Genomic DNA, 17,500 nt, shown 5'->3' on the forward strand with positions numbered 1-17,500 from the left:
ATTTTTTAGGAAAATGTTACCAAACCAACTAATATTGATGAGATCAGCAGACGACCTAATGTATATGGGGGCCTCCCGACCATTCCGTGACATTTGGGTCCTTAGGTTCCCACAAGAAATAATCCACTACTGGAGGGGTCTAAATGGGAGCAAAGGCATCTATCAGTGGCTTGTCCTCTTCATATTGAGAGAAACCTTGCTGCCTGTGTTTGGTGGCAGAGTTCCTATATGTCATGTATATGGCCAAAGTAAGGGGAATTTCCACCTCTATCAAAATTCTGTGCTGGTGAATATCTCATACAAAGACTTAAAGGTTGTCCACTACTTGTACATTCATGGCCTATCCTTAGAATAGGTCATCAATGTCTAATCAGCCAGGGTCCAACCCTGTCGATTGGCAGTTTCCGGTGTTGTCGGTGGAAGCTGGAAATGTCTAGGTCAGGAGCTGCCCTATCTTCTGATTGCGGCTGGGTACTGCAAATAAATAGGAGGAGCATGTGCAGTACCTGGCCTCTATCAGTTCACGGGGCAGTATTTCCAGCTGCCTACTACCACCAACGACACCGGGAACGACTGATCGCCGGAGGTGCGGGGTGTCGGACATTGATGAGCTATCTTAAGGAGAGGCCATCAATGTACAAGTAGTGGACAACCTTTTTAAGGCCTCCATGCACATTAGACTATCGTTGGTTGAACCTGCCGATATTGGTGGTCTCGGCTGACAGTCTTATGTGTATGGAGGTCTTGACAGATGATGTTGGTATCCTCCAGCAACTCTACAATTGAGAACACTATAGTATAGCGAGCGTTCCTGTATGTGGAAGAGTCAGGAGAGAGCCCATTTTTTGGCCAACAGCCATCTACTGTGTATGAGGCACCGTAGATTTAACCCCTGCCTCACATAGGACCTAATGATTTGTCCTATGCTAAGTAACTGTGTTTGGATCTCAGTAGCTGAGCTCAGATGCTGGCTGTGTTATACAGCTGGCATCGGCCTCTAATTACAGCGATTGGATCTATCACTGCTCCTAACCTTTAAATGTGACAGTGACATTTAAGTAGAGCGATTATGTGTACCTAACACCCCCCTGCGGGCAATGTGATTGTGGGGTGAAATGCATTGCCTTGGCTGATCGGTGCCCCAATGGTCAATGGATAACATCAAAGTACTCCGGTGAAGCCCTGGAACATGGTGGGCTTCATACGAGACCACCAGTTTCCATATATACCACAATACTGTGATACTGCAGTATATACAACAAGCCTCAAACACTTGCAGGTTCAGGTCCTCTAAGGAGACTAAAAAATATAGTAAAACAAATACATAAAAAATGTACAAAAAAAGGAAAATAAATTGAATACTTCATTCTTTTCTCTCTTTAAAAAGAAAAAAATATGGATGATCTATCAAAGCATGAAATTAAGCAACCGATCCAGTAAAGCAAAAAACAGCAGAATTACAATATTTTTGTCCTCCCGAAAATGCTATAAAAAGCGATCAAAACATTTTATGCACCCAAAATGTCATCAATAAAAACCGTCACCAGCTCCATGGATGGAAATGAATGATGTCACCCAAAATTACATCTTGTCCTACAAAAAAAAGGTGTCTTCAGCTAAAAAATAAGTTATGTCTCTTGGAAAAAGAGGAAGAAAAAAATGCATACAGATAGCTCCTGTGCTCCCTCTAGAGGTAGCCTCCTGCATGCAGTTAGCTCCTGTGCTCCCTCTAGAGGGGGCCTCCTGCATGCAGTTAGCTCCTGTGCTCCCTCTAGAGGTAGCCTCCTGCATGCAGTTAGCTCCTGTGCTCCCTCAAGAGGTAGCCTCCTGCATGCACTTAGCTCCTGTGCTCCCTCTAGAGGTAGCCTCCTGCATGCAGTTAGCTCCTGTGCTCCCTCTAGAGGGGGCCTCCTGCATGCACTTAGCTCCTATGCTCCCAGTCTAGATGGAGCCTCCTGCATGCAGTTAGCTCCTATGTTCCCTCTAGAGGGGGCCTCCTGCATGCAGTTAGCTCCTGTGCTCCCTCTAGAGGTAGCCTCCTGCATGCAGTTAGCTCCTGTGCTCCCTCTAGAGGTAGCCTTCTGCATGCAGTTAGCTCCTGTGCTCCCTCTAGAGGGGGCCTCCTGCATGCAGTTAGGTCCTGTGCTCCCTCTAGAGGTAGCCTCCTGCATGCAGTTAGCTCCTGTGCTCCCTCTAGAGGTAGCCTCCTGCATGCAGTTAGCTCCTGTGTTCCCTCTAGATGGAGCCTCCTACATGCAGTTAGCTCCTGTGCTCCCTCTAGAGGGGGCCTCCTGCATGCAGTTAGCTCCTGTGCTCCCTCTAGAGGGGGCCTCCTGCATGCAGTTAGGTCCTGTGCTCCCTCTAGAGGTAGCCTCCTGCATGCACTTAGCTCCTGTGCTCCCTCTAGAGGTAGCCTCCTGCATGCAGTTAGCTCCTGTGCTCCCTCTAGAGGGGGCCTCCTGCATGCACTTAGCTCCTATGCTCCCAGTCTAGATGGAGCCTCCTGCATGCAGTTAGCTCCTATGCTCCCTCTAGAGGGGGCCTCCTGCATGCAGTTAGCTCCTGTGCTCCCTCTAGAGGGGGCCTCCTGCATGCAGTTAGGTCCTGTGCTCCCACTAGAGGTAGCCTCCTGCATGCAGTTAGCTCCTGTGCTCCCTCTAGAGGGGGCCTCCTACATGCAGTTAGCTCCTGTGCTCCCTCTAGAGGTAGCCTCCTGCATGCAGTTAGGTCCTGTGCTCCCTCTAGATGGAGCCTCCTACATGCAGTTAGCTCCTGTGCTCCCTCTAGAGGGGGCCTCCTACATGCAGTTAGCTCCTGTGCTCCCTCTAGAGGGGGCCTCCTACATGCAGTTAGGTCCTGTGCTCCCTCTAGAGGTAGCCTCCTGCATGCAGTTAGCTCCTGTGCTCCCTCTAGAGGGGGCCTCCTGCATGCACTTAGCTCCTATGCTCCCAGTCTAGATGGAGCCTCCTGCATGCAGTTAGCTCCTATGCTCCCTCTAGAGGGGGCCTCCTGCATGCAGTTAGCTCCTGTGCTCCCTCTAGAGGGGGCCTCCTACATGCAGTTAGGTCCTGTGCTCCCACTAGAGGTAGCCTCCTGCATGCAGTTAGCTCCTGTGCTCCCTCTAGAGGGGGCCTCCTACATGCAGTTAGCTCCTGTGCTCCCTCTAGAGGGGGCCTCCTACATGCAGTTAGGTCCTGTGCTCCCACTAGAGGTAGCCTCCTGCATGCAGTTAGGTCCTGTGCTCCCGCTAGATGGAGCCTCCTACATGCAGTTAGCTCCTGTACTCCCTCTAGAGGGGGCCTCCTACATGCAGTTAGCTCCTGTGCTCCCTCTAGAGGCAATTGCAGCCAATGCACAAAAGCCTTTCTTGGTGTAAATACTACATATGTATAAATCACAGATATGATGTGAACAGGGCTTTACTGAAAATGTCTGGTTTTCTTAATTATTGTTATTTTTTATAGACTGTCCTGCTGTCATACCTCGCTGCCTTTGGGAGGCCAAGCCCTATAAAGGCACCCCAACGTTACTACAGCCCCCCTTGGCTCATGTCTACATCCATCACACCTATGAGCCGTCTAGGCCTTGTCTCTCCTTCCAGGAATGTACAGCGGATATGCGTAGCATGCAGAGATTTCATCAGGTCGATCGAGGCTGGGATGACATTGGCTATAGGTAGGGAGCAAGCAGCTCGTCTGCTGTTCATGCCTTGAGCACTAGATGCCGCACTCTGCTATGTGTCCTATCTGTGCCATAAAGTGTTGTCATTTCGACGGATCGTCTGAAAATATTGCTATGTAAAAATTTATGTGCTTAGAAAAAAAATGTAGACTTTCATGTGCAAAAAATTCTTGCCTATAGGTGGAAATGTTATTTATTGATGTTGCTTATGTAACAAATTAGCTGTAGAACCCAGCGTTGCCCAGGATAGTAACTAAAGGGTGCTTTACACGCTGCGACATCGCTAGCGTTTGCTAGCGATGTCGCACGCGATAGCACCCGTCCCCGTCATATGTACGACATTTAGTGATTGCTGCCGTAGCGAACATTATCGCTACGACAGCGTCACACGCACATACCTTGTGTGCAACGTCGCTCTGGCCGCCGGACAATCCCTCCTTCAAGGGGGAGGTGCGTTCAGCGTCATAGCGACGTCACTGCGGCGTCACCAAGCGGCCGCCCACTAGCAGAGGAGGGGGCGGAGATGAGCGGGACGTAACTTCCCGACCACCTCCTTCCTTCCGCATTGCCGGTGGATGCAGGTAAGGAGATGTTTGTCGTTCCAGCGGCGTCACACACAGGGATGTGTGCTACCGTAGGAACGACAAACAACATCGTACCTGCAGCAGCACTGATATTAAGGAAATGAACGACGTGTCAACGAGCAACGATTTTGCACGTTTTTGTGCTCGTTGATCGTCGCTCATTAGTGTTACATGCTGTGATGTCGGTAACGGCGCCGGATGTGCGTCACTAACGACGTGACCCTGACGATATATCGGCAGCGATGTTGCAGCGTGTAAAGCACCCTTAAGTCTCTCGCTCTCCCTCTCACCACTGAAATGATATTAACTCACTCATAAACTGTCTTGTACTTAAGCCTGCTTTACACTGTACAATTACGCATACGATATCGTATGCGATCGTACCCGCCCCCATCGTATGTGCGGCACGTTCAATTTCTTGACCGTGTCGCACAAACGATTCTTTCCTGTCACACGTACTTACCCGTCCATACGACCTCGATGTGGGCGGTGAACGTCCACTTCCTGGAGTGGGAGGGACGTTCGGCGTCACAGCGACATCATGCGGCAGCCAACCAATAGAAGCGGAGGGGCGGAGATGAGTGGGACGTAAACATCCCACCCACCTCCTTCCTTCCGCATTGCCGGCGGGAGCTGCGGGACGCAGGTAAGATCTGTTCATTGCTCCCGGGGTGTCACACACTGCGATGTGTGCTACTCCGGGTACGATGAACAACCTGACGTTCAATTTTTAGCTTTTGAATGACGTGCATGCGATGAACAGTTTTTTGTTCAATCGCAATCGCACGTAGGTTTTACACGCTACAATATTACTTACGATGCCGGATGTGCGTCACTTACGACGTGACCCCGCCGACCAGGGCTGTATTTTGCCTTCCTGCTGCCCTAGGCACTTTAAGTGGTCGCGCCCCTTAGTGACAACGTAACACTGAGTTTTCGCACACGACATCTGTTTAAGGCAGATCTACTCTGTAAAACACTTGAAAAAGTATCAATTAGAAACGAAGGGCACTAACCCCCCAATGGGGATCACCACAGGCACATCAAAACATAGCATGAGTATAAAATATTCCCACCAAACCGTCCCCACTTATATACTGTGACTGTCACACTGCCCCTAATAAACTACACACTGCCCTCCCTTATAAATTATACCCACCACACCTTCCTCAATTATGAAATATGATCTGCACATTGACCTCACATCATGCTGCCCCCTCCTCACAATGTCCCATGCATGCTGCCCCTTCCTCACAATGTCCCATGCATGCTGCCCCCTCCTCACAATGTCCCATGCATGCTGCCCCCTCCTCACAATGTCTCATGCATGCTGCCCCCTCCTCCCAATGTCCCATGCATGCTGCTCCCTCCTCACAGTTTCCCATGCATGCTGCCCCCTCCTCACAATGTCCCATGCATGCTGCCCCCTCCTCACAATGTCCTATGCGTGCTGCCCCCTCCTCACAATGTCCCATGCGTGCTGCCCCCTCCTCACAATGTCCCATGCATGCTGCCCCCTCCTCACAATGTCCCATGCATGCTGCCCCCTCCTCACAATGTCCCATGCATGCTGCTCCCTCCTCACAATGTCCCATGCATGCTGTCCCCCCTCACAATGTCCCATGCATGTTGCCCCTCCTCCCAATGTCCCATGCATGCTGCTCCCTCCTCACAGTTTCCCATGCATGCTTCCCCCTCCTCACAATGTCCCATGCATGCTGCCCCCTCCTCACAATGTCCCATGCGTGCTGTTCCCTCCTCACAATGTCCCATGCGTGCTTCCCCCTCCTCACAATGTCCCATGCATGCTGCCCCTCCTCACAATGTCCCATGCATGCTTCCCCCTCCTCACAATGTCCCATGCATGCTTCCCCGTCCTCACAATGTCCCATGAATGTTGCCCCCTCCTCACAATGTCCCATGCATGCTGCTCCCTCCTCACAGTTTCCCATGCATGCTGTTCCCTCCTCACAATGTCCCATGCATGCTGCCCCCTCCTCACAATGTCCCATGCGTGCTGCCCCCTCCTCACAATGTCCCATGCATGCTGCCCCCTCCTCACAGTGTCCCATGCATGCTGCTCCCTCCTCACAATGTCCCATGCATGCTGCTCCCTCCTCACAATGTCCCATGCATGCTGCTCCCTCTTCACAATGTCCCATGCATGCTTCCCCGTCCTCACAATGTCCCATGCATGCTGTCCCCTCCTCACAATGTCCCATGCATGCTGCTCCCTCCTCACAGTTTCCCATGCATGCTGTTCCCTCCTCACAATGTCCCATGCATGCTGCCCCCTCCTCACAATGTCCCATGCATGCTGCCCCCTCCTCACAATGTCCCATGCATGCTGCCCCCTCCTCACAGTGTCCCATGCATGCTGCTCCCTCCTCACAATGTCCCATGCATGCTTCCCCCTCCTCACAATGTCCCATGCATGATTCCCCCTCCTCACAGTGTCCCATGCATGCTGCTCCCTCCTCACAATGTCCCATGCATGCTGCTCCCTCCTCACAATGTCCCATGCATGTTGCCCCTCCTCCCAATGTCCCATGCATGCTGCTCCCTCCTCACAGTTTCCCATGCATGCTGCCCCCTCCTCACAATGTCCCATGCATGCTGCCCCCTCCTCACAATGTCCCATGCGTGCTGCCCCCTCCTCACAATGTCCCATGCATGCTGCCCCCTCCTCACAGTGTCCCATGCATGCTGCTCCCTCCTCACAATGTCCCATGCATGCTGTCCCCCCTCACAATGTCCCATGCATGTTGCCCCTCCTCCCAATGTCCCATGCATGCTGCTCCCTCCTCACAGTTTCCCATGCATGCTGCCCCCTCCTCACAATGTCCCATGCATGCTGCCCCCTCCTCACAATGTCCCATGCATGCTGCCCCCTCCTCACAATGTCCCATGCGTGCTGCCCCCTCCTCACAATGTCCCATGCATGCTGCCCCCTACTCACAGTGTCCCATGCATGCTGCTCCCTCCTCACAATGTCCCATGCATGCTGTCCCCCCTCACAATGTCCCATGCATGTTGCCCCTCCTCCCAATGTCCCATGCATGCTGCTCCCTCCTCACAGTTTCCCATGCATGCTGCCCCCTCCTCACAATGTCCCATGCATGCTGCCCCCTCCTCACAATGTCCCATGCGTGCTGCCCCCTCCTCACAATGTCCCATGCATGCTGCCCCCTCCTCACAATGTCCCATGCATGCTTCCCCCTCCTCACAATGTCCCATGCATGCTTCCCCGTCCTCACAATGTCCCATGCATGCTGCCCCCTCCTCACAATGTCCCATGCATGCTGCCCCCTCCTCACAGTGTCCCATGCATGCTGCCCCCTCCTCACAGTGTCCCATGCATGCTGCTCCCTCCTCACAGTTTCCCATGCATGCTGTTCCCTCCTCACAATGTCCCATGCATGCTGCCCCTCTCCATGAGCTCCTAATGCTGCCTTCCTCTTTTTCATAATGACACCTCCATGCTGTCCCACTCATCCTAAGACCACCACACTAACGCTTATGCTGAGACACCCCTCCCACACACACACACACACACACACACACACACACTACCCCACTCTTGATATTGACTCCCCTACATTGCTCCACTCCATACTGAGCCCACACATGCTGCCCCTTCTCCATAATGAGCTCCCAATGCTGCCCCCCTCTCATTCTGAGTCCTTACACTCCCCCGCCACCGATTTTGTCATTGCACTATCCCTCAACCCTTGTCCTCTGTCTCTAGGATTGGCCCCTCTCTCCCATTCCTCCAGCAGCAGCCGCTCTCCCCTGCCTTCACCAGCAGCCTCTCCCCCAGCATCAACCTCTCTCCCCCCAGCGTCCCCCAGCTTCAGCCTCTCTCCCCCCAGCCTCTCCCAGCTTCAGCCTCTCTCCCCCAGCTTCCCCCAGCATCAGCCTCTCTCCCCCAGCTTCCCCCAGCATCAGCCTCTCTCCCCCAGCTTCCCCCAGCATCAGCCTCTCTCCCACAGCTTCCCCCAGCATCAGCCTCTCTCCCACAGCTTCCCCCAGCATCAGCCTCTCTCCCCCAGCTTCCCCCAGCATCAGCCTCTCTCCCCCAGCTTCCCCCAGCATCAGCCTCTCTGCCCCCAGCATCAGCCTCTTTGCCCCCAGCCTCCCCCAGCATCAGCCTCACTCCTCCCAGCCTCCCCCAGCATCAGCCCCCCCAGCATCAGCCTCCACCCTCCCAGCCTCCCCCAGCATCAGCCTCCCCCCTCCCAGCCTCCCCCCTCACAGCCTCTCCCAGTATCAGCCTCCCCCAGCATCAGCCTCTCTCCCCCCAGCCCACCCAGCATCAACCTCTCTCCCCCCAGCGTCCCCCAGCTTCAGCCTCTCTCCCCCCAGCCTCCCCCAGCTTCAGCCTCTCTCCCCCAGCTTCCCCCAGCATCAGCCTCTCTCCCCCCAGCCTCCCCCAGCTTCAGCCTCTCTCCCCCAGCTTCCCCCAGCATCAGCCTCTCTCCCCCAGCTTCAGCCTCTCTCCCCCAGCTTCCCCTAGCATCAGCCTCTCTCCCCCAGCTTCCCCCAGCATCAGCCTCTCTGCCCCCAGCATCAGCCTCTCTGCCCCCAGCATCAGCCTCTCTTCTCCCAGCCTCCCCCAGCATCAGCCTCACTCCTCCCAGCCTCCCCCAGCATCAGCCCCCCCAGCATCAGCCTCCACCCTCCCAGCCTCCCCCAGCATAAGCCTCCCCCCTCACAGCCTCTCCCAGTATCAGCCTCCCCCAGCATCAGCCTCTCTCCTCCGAGCCTCCCGAAGCATCAGCCTCTCCCAGCATCAGCCTCCCTCAGCATCAGCCTCCCTCCTCCCAGCCTCCCCCAGCATCAGCCTCTCTCCTCCCAGCCTCCCCCATCCCAGCCTCCCTCAGCATCAGCCTCCCTCCTCCCAGCCTTCCCCCTCCCAGCCTCCCTCAGCATCAGCCTCCCTCAGCATCAGCCTCCCAGCCTCCCCCAGCATCAGCCTCCCCCAGCACCAGCTTCTCTCCTCCCAGCCTCCCCCAGCATCAGCCTCTCTCCTCCCAAACTCTCCCAGCATCAGCCTCCCCCAGTATCAGCCTCTCTCCTCCCAGCCTCCCCCTCTCTCCTCCCAGCCTCCCCCTCCTTCAGCATCAGCCTCTCTCCTCCCAGCCTCCCTCAGCATCAGCCTTCCTCAGCATCAGCATCAGCCTCCCAGCCTCCCCCAGCATCAGCCTCCCCCAGCATCAGCCTCCCCCAGCATCAGCCTCCCTCCTCCCAGCCTCCCCCAGTATCAGCCTCTGCCAGCATCAGCCTCCCCCCTCCTAGCCTCCCCCAGCATCAGCCTCTCTCCTCCCAGTCTCCCCCAGCATCAGCCTCCCTCAGCATCAGCCTCTCTCCTCCGAGCCTCCCAAAGCATCAGCCTCTCCCAGCATCAGCCTCCCTCAGCATCAGCCTCCCTCCTCCCAGCCTCCCCCAGCATCAGCCTCTCTCCTCCCAGCCTCCCCCCTCCCAGCCTCCCTCAGCATCAGCCTCCCTCCTCCCAGCCTCCCCCAGCATCAGCCTCCCTCCTCCCAGCCTCCCCCAGCATCATCCTCCCCCAGCATCAGCCTCTCTCCTCCCAGCCTCCCCCAGCATCAGCCTCCCTCAGCATCAGCCTCCCTCCTCCCAGCCTCCCCCAGCATCAGCCTCCCTCAGCATCAGCCTCTCTCCTCCCAGCCTCCCCCAGCATCAGCCTCCCCCAGCATCAGCCTCCCTCCTCCCAGCCTCCCCCAGCATCAGCCTCCCCCAGCATCAGCCTCAGGAAGGAGCTGATTGGCGCGCCTGTGACCCCGGAAGTGCAGGTGCCGGCAGTTCCGTGGTCAATCAGCTCTCTGTGCCCGGCCGCTGCAGTTTGTCTGCATTCGCGTCTTAATTGACGTGGATACAAATAGATAAAGGTGCGCCCCTCCCCCCTCCGAAAATACAGCGGATTTAATGAATGTGTAAAAAAAAAAAAAAAAATTTTTTTTTTTACTGCTAGAAGGTGCCGCCCCCTGCATCCTGCCGCCCTAGGCACGGGACCACGGGTGCCTAATGGTAAATACGGCCCTGCCGCCGACACATCGTAAGATTTATTGTAGCATGTAAAGCCCACTTAAGAATGTCCTTCATTGCTTATAGCAACCAATCAGAGCTCCTTGACCTATAATAAAATAGAAGACTTGTGATTGGTTGCTATAGGCCACCTGATAAATATCCAGGGTAACTATCAAAACAGCTAATATATTACCTCAAACATACAAACAGTTTCTGTGTGTGTGTGTGTGTGTGTCTCTTTCTGTATGTGTCTCTTCTGTGTGTGTCTTTTTATGTGTGTCTCTTTGTGTGTGTGTGTGTGTGTGTCTGTGTCTTTCGGTGTGTCTCTTTCTCTGTATGTGTCTCTTTCTGTCTGTGTGTGTCTCTTTCGGTCTGTGTCTATTTCTGTGTGTGTCTCTTTCTCTGTATAGATCTCTTTCTTTATATGTGTCTCTTTCTGTATATGTGTCTCTTTATGTATGTGTGTCTCTTTTTGTATGTGTCTCTTTCTGTATATGTGTCTCTTTATGTATGTGTGTCTCTTTTTGTATGTGTCTCTTTATGTATGTGTGTCTCTTTTTGTATGTGTCTCTTTCTGTATGTGTGTCTCTTTATGTTTGTATGTATCTTTCTGTGTGTGTGTGTGTGTGTGTTTTTCTTTGTGTGTGTCTCTTACTGTATGTGTGGGTCTCTCTCAGTGCGGTCAGAACACTAACGGACGATAATTCGCTGTGCACATATTGTTTAGATACTCATGTTTTAGTAAATACTGTGTGGTACATTATTCAATTTATAGCTCATACACCATGAAAACTTCTCTGTCATTTGTGGCCATTATTAGACTTATATCCTGCATTGTCACCAGTTTTTCCCCTATTCAGGCTCTACCTCTAATTTTCATTTGTCTCTGAGCTAGAGGGAGAAAGTTTAGCTACTATGATGTCTCCTATACACAGCACACACAGAGACATGACCTCTAATTTCTATGTAACAGATGGACGGAAGCAGCAGCAGCATGAAGAACATCACACAGCATTACTGAGCAGTGTAGCTGTGAATCCAACTCTAGGTGAAATAAAACAATTACTAGAAAGCAGCAGTATGTGTGGGTATTTTCTATAACTGTGCTCCTCCAACTTGTTCTCTCCCTCTCTTCTTCTTAATGCCGCTTTACATGCTACAACATCGCTAAAGCGATGTCGTTGGGGTCACGGAATTTGTGACGCACATCCGGCCGCGTTAGCGATGTCGTTGCGTGTGACACCTATGAGCGATTTTGAATCGTCGCAAAAATGTTCAAAATCGCTAATCGGTGACATCACCCCCTATTCCCAATTATCGTTGCTGATGAAGTACGATGTTGTTCCTCGTTCCTGTGGCAGTACACATCGCTATGTGTGACACCGCAGAAACGAGGAACCTCACCTTACCTGCGTCCCGCCCGCAATGAGGAAGGAAGGAGATGGGCAGGAGGTTACGCCCCGCTCATCTCCGCCCCTCCGCTTCTATTGGGCGGCCGCTTATTGACGTCGCTGTGACGCCGAACGAACCGCTGCCTTAGGAAGGAGGCGATTCGCCAGTCACAGCGACGTCGCTAGGCAAGTAAGCAGTGTGACGGGTCCGTGCGATTTTGTGCGCCATGGGCAGCGATTTGCCCGTGACGCACAAACGATGGGGGCGGGTATGTTCGCTAGCGATCTCGCTAGCGAGAATGCAGCTTGTAAAGCGGCCTTTAGACTTGAAAAGGTGTCTGTAATCTGATCCATCAGTGAGCTGGCAGCTTTGAGCAAGATGGATTTAAAGGGGATCTGTCACCTCGGAACATGTTATTTACCTGCAGATTGCAGATATAGGGTAAGCAACAGTAAATAGTGTTGTAATGCTGTCCAGCCGCCTTACTGAAAGTGCGACTACTGGGAGAAAATGAATTTATTTCTTCCCAAGAGCCACCAGATTACAGTCATGGGGGCGAGCACAGAGCGACTATAGTCACCACTCACATTGCCACTCATTATACTGTGAGCAGCAGCTGTAAGCACCCCCTGTCACTCCATTGACAGCCGGCTCTGCAGCGCATCTATGCGGATCAAGCTGTCAATTAAAATGCCGGGACGTGCTTACAACTGATGCTCATAATATAGTGAGCGGTGATGTGAGCAGTGACTGTAGCTGCCTCCTCGACAGTGCAGGCCCCCATGAGTAAGAGCCAGCGGCTCACAGGGAGAAACATGTTATTTTCTCCCAGTAGCTGCACTTTCAGCAAGTCAGCTAGGCAGCATTGCAATTTGCAACGCTATTTACCTGCAAAATAACTCTGTATTTACAGATAAATGGTGTTTTCCAAGGTGACAGGTTCCCTTTAAGCTTTTTTTTTCAAAGTGAAGGGTGAGTTCAGAAGGCAGGAGAACAAGAAGAAATTACTCATAAGTGGAGAAAGAATCATAAAGTGGGCGACTGTAACCTGATCACTCAGTGAATAGGCAATTTGACTGAGACATATTTTAGCTGCGAGTGAATTCAAAAGGCAGGAGAAAGAGGAGAAGTGACTCATAAGTGGATAAAGTAGATATATGACATTTCTTCCATTTTTTTGTACTATTGATTTATTCAAACTTTGTTGAAATGACAATGACTATTTAATGACATGTAATGGCTGAAGCACCCAAAGGGCTGATTCTGGGATAGTTTTTCTTAAATGCCAATTGACATGTATGACTTTTGGTCACTGGTGCAATAGACCTGTGAGGATTGTAGGTGTACGGGATGATGCTGAAATAAGTCATGAGTGGACAGAGTTCACATCGAGCAGGCCTTATCCTCATCATCAGGTGTGGATTCTCTGTCTCCTACTTACTCGGCTTCCACTCCACACCCAGCAGTTCTCCCCCTCAGCTTTGCGATGGAAGCCTTCCTTTGCCACCTGCTAAGTCCTCGGTAGCACTTTCTGTGCCGTCCTTGACATATCATTTTCATAGATAACATAACCCAGACTATATAAGTTCATATTTCATAGCATGAACCATCGCAATAGAAATCAGATGTCTCATTTCTTTAGAGTCTCTTCATCTCACTTGGCAATATCTCTCAACTCTTCCACGAATCCAACCTGCTCGAGAGTATGAATCGTCCTCCACCATTGTTGGCCATTGCGCTGGACTTTTCACCAAACAATAGTATCAAATGCACATTCATCTGCTCTATACCAGCTCCTTTGACTGTATAGTTGTGAGAGTATAGGTGGAGAACAGAGGAAAGGTGCTCCTAGATTGGCCCACAGGCTAGGGGACCCTAGCTATCCCTGATCTCAGAGTTACCTCTGAAGGAGAAGATGTCTGAGCCGCCTTCCTGACCCTGCTACTGACCAGCCCTGATATACCCCCCTCCCCCTAACACCTGCGAAGGGCCAGGGCAGGAGTGAAAAAGACAACAGAAATAGACAAACAGGGGAAAACAAATCTCTATCTCCGGGCACACACACACACAGAAGTATAAGACAAAAAGAGCTTAGGAAGGAAACAACAAGACAATGGGAGAACTCCACAACAACTCCACGCACAAAGTAATACAATCACCATCAAAACTGGGATACAACAGCACACAGATCGGTTTAGCAAAAGCTATAGTTGGCATGGGAAGACAAGCTCCAACATCTTAAAAAGACGGGGAGTGACTGTGATAGGTCTCCCACAACATGTGATCCAAGAGGTAACCAGCAGGCTTGCAGAAATTAACTCCTGAAAGCCCTATCACTAATGAGAACACAGCTGTCAACACCCGAGCCTGTCTGTGTAACTCAGAAGCACCAAAGGAGGCTAAAGGGGGTTTTACACACTGCGACATCGCTAATGCAGAGTCGTTGGGGTCACGGAATTTGTGACGCACATCCGGCCGCATTAGCGATGTTGCTGCGTGTGACACCGATGAGCGATTTTGCATCGTTGCAAAAATGTGCAAAATCGCTCATCGGTGACATGGGGGTCCATTATCGATTATCGTTACTGCAGCAGTAACGATGTAGTTCGTCGCTCCTGCGGCAGCACACATCGCTATGTGTGACGCCGCAGGAACGAGGAACCTCTCCTTACCTGCCTCCCGGCCGCTATGAGGAAGGAAGGAGGTGGGCGGGATGTTCCGGCCACTCATCTCCGCCCCTACGCTTCTATTGGGCGGCCGCTCAGTGACGGTGTGACGCCGCACGGACCGCCACCTTAGAAAGGAGGTGGTTCGCCGGTCACAGCGACGTCGCCGGGCAGGTAAGTATGTGTGACGGGTCTGCGCGATGTTGTGCGGCACGGGCAGCGATTTGCCCGTGTCGCACAACAGATGGGGGCGGGTACCCACGCTAGCGATATCGGGACCGATATCGCATCGTGTAAAGTAGCCTTTAGTGTAGAGTTTCAGAGTCTGCAGTGTGAACAGCGTCAGATGCCGCCATGACATCCGGTGAGTTTAGAGCCAAACACCATGTGACAACGACTGCATCACCTCGGCACTTTGCCCTCTCCAGAACTTGGTAGCCAGCTTCCAAAATACATGACCTCTTGGAAATGGTATATGTCTGTATATGAGAATGCTTGGCAATAGGACACTTACTATTTATCTTCATGAAGCGTTATATTCTTTTCCTCCAACGCAAGTCTCCTTGCGCCATTTCATGCCCACATCCCCATCGTATAGTGACAAATTGAGAGTCATCTCTCCGCATCACCGCTTTCTAGGATAGACTGACAAAAGTTAGATGACAATTAGCTTCGTTATCTCCTTATACAGTAAAACAATATTTTAAAGTAAAAACAAAAATCTTAGGCCTTCCAGCCACTAAATAGTATTATATATAGCACCTATCTCTGTTACAAACTCTGAGCCAATTACCCAGATCCTCAAAGCAACACAAAGTCTGTCACATTCCTCATGACGGCATCTCCCACAGAGCTTTGCGCAGCCTGTCCTTCTCCTGACTGGTAGCATTAGTGTCACGAGTATCTTACGTCCTGATGTGACCTCAGGGGGATCTGTCATCAGAAGGTAAAAGCATTTATTTGATCGCAGATCCTCCTTAGTGCCCGCTCGTCATTTACCCTGAGTTAGAGCTTATTTTAGTCCATCCGGTGCTGAAGGAGTTAAAGTTCCTTTCTATCCTGCTCTGATTAAACAGGTAGTTGTAATCTCAGCTGCATCTACTTCCTTCTGCTCTAAATATCTACTACTCACTCCTCCCTATGCCGGCTATAGTTCATTCTATGCTGACCTGAGAAGGAGCTGTCTTTGGAGAAAGCAATGGTGATCATGCCAGTTTATGCAGTGGAATCCCTCTTTGGAGAAGGTTTGGAATTTTATGTTGAATCTGTTTCCCCTGTTTATCTCCCCTTCCTTGTGTTGTCTGTATAATAGAAGTAAAGGGGGCTTTACACGCTACGATATCGTTAATGTTTTATCGTCGGGGTCACGTCGTTAGTGATGCACATCCGGCGTCATTAACGGTATCGTAGCGTGTAACACTTACCAGCGACCTTAAACGTCTTCCAAAGTGGTGAAAATCGTTCACCATGGAGAGGTCGTCCTAAAACAAAAAATTGTTAATGGTTGTTTATAGATGTAGTTCCTCATTCCTGCGGCAGCACACATCGCTGTGTGTGACACCGCAGGGACGAGGAACCTCACCTTACCTGCGTCCCACCCGCAATGAGGAAGGAAGGAGGTGGGCGGGATGTTCGTCCCGCTCATCTCCGCCTCTCCGCTTTGATTGGCCGGCCGCTTAGTGACGTCGCGGTGAAGTCTCCGTGACGCCAAACGCACCTCCCCCTTGAGGGAGGGATAGTTCGGCAGTCACAGCGACGACGACGCCCAGGTAAGTGTGTGTGGCACTGCGGTAGCGATAATGTTCGCTGCGGCAGCGATCACACGATATCGCATGCACGACGGGCGCGGGTGCTTTTGCGTACGATATCGCTAGCAATTGCTAGAAGTATCTTAGCGTGTATAGCCCGTTTAAGACTGGTGTCTTGCTAGCCCACACACTAGACAGGGCTAGTCAAGGGTCAGCCAGGGTCTATGCTCATAGTCGTGCACGGGTGAAGGACCCATTTAGGGACCTGGGATCAGCCACAGGTGAGTTCACGTGGTGACCCATCTCCCTGTCATCAGGACCTTTCTTTACGTTTTTCTCTTGTGCCACACTCCAAGTTGTCCTTGTTCTGACGTGAAAATTAAGGGAAAAGATCACCAGCATTATTAAGCTCCCTCAGCTGGATCTTAAAGACTATATGTCATTAGTCATACATACATTTTCCTTATACTTGCTGTAAATGTCACTGTTCTCCTGAATCCGACGTAGTTTTTCTTTCTTTCCTGCACCTCTCCATTCTGGAGATATGGCCTCTTCTTTCCTGTGTATAAATCTAGTCTTGTTAGCCAAGTGGGTGTGCCCTCAACTCTTCTCTGGGCGTCTTCACAAGACAAGAACCTCTCCCAGTTGGCTATAAAGAATCGAGCAGTTTAAAACTTCAACAAGTCCCTACTCAAAATTTTGAAGCCCAAATCTTAGAGAAATGTCGAAATGCGCACAACCCGGCTGCCTGAAATATATCGCTTTAGTGGCACCGACGCTGTATATGACCTGGAGAATAGTGAATTTATTATCTGAAACACACAGTAAACATGTAGGTAAGAACCACAGACAAAAACTTTTTTTTCCATGTAATGCTACAAAGACTTGTGTTCCAAATTTGACATTTCATGTTACATAGCTGATATTAGTGATGACAAATTTCGTAGTATCCTGTCTTTGTGGCTTTTTTGAGACACGTTATTGTGATCATACTGATTGTGGAACTCGGCTGGTATGTTAAGCTCTTAAGTAACAGACACATTTGGGCCCCGAATAATTTTTTTTGTTATTTTTATCATCAATGCAAATCTTTCTTTATATTAATGTTTATATAACATTATGAAGGCTTATTTTTTGAGGATAAGGGTGCTTTTAATTTATTCATTATCTTTTATTAAAGAGGACCTGTCACTTGCTTAAAAGAAAAATATATATATTTAAAAACCTTGTAAAAGTCCATGAGTTCCCCTGATTCTGAAGCTTTTATTTCAGATTTGTTGCTTTTAGAGCTCAATATGTGAAATCTCTGCTTGCAGTCCCATTGGGTGTTTCTTCAGTCTTTTCTGTAGATGTGCGATGTCACGGGGTCCTTCTCCGATAT

The 17,500-nt window shown here is 51.2% G+C and overlaps 1 protein-coding gene across 2 annotated transcripts in view; it reads left to right on the forward strand.

The window, feature by feature from the left end:
- Positions 1 to 17,500, forward strand: part of PGLYRP2 (peptidoglycan recognition protein 2) — a 53,525-nt gene that overhangs the window by 30,145 nt on the left and 5,880 nt on the right. For both annotated transcript variants that reach the window (XM_075346344.1, XM_075346346.1), the window contains exon 4: positions 3,465 to 3,675. In XM_075346344.1, coding sequence (XP_075202459.1) covers positions 3,465 to 3,675 — 211 coding nt within the window. The remainder of the gene's footprint in view (positions 1 to 3,464; positions 3,676 to 17,500) is intronic.

The sequence above is a fragment of the Anomaloglossus baeobatrachus genome, chromosome 4 (assembly GCF_048569485.1).
Source record: "Anomaloglossus baeobatrachus isolate aAnoBae1 chromosome 4, aAnoBae1.hap1, whole genome shotgun sequence".
NCBI lineage: Eukaryota > Metazoa > Chordata > Amphibia > Anura > Aromobatidae > Anomaloglossus > Anomaloglossus baeobatrachus.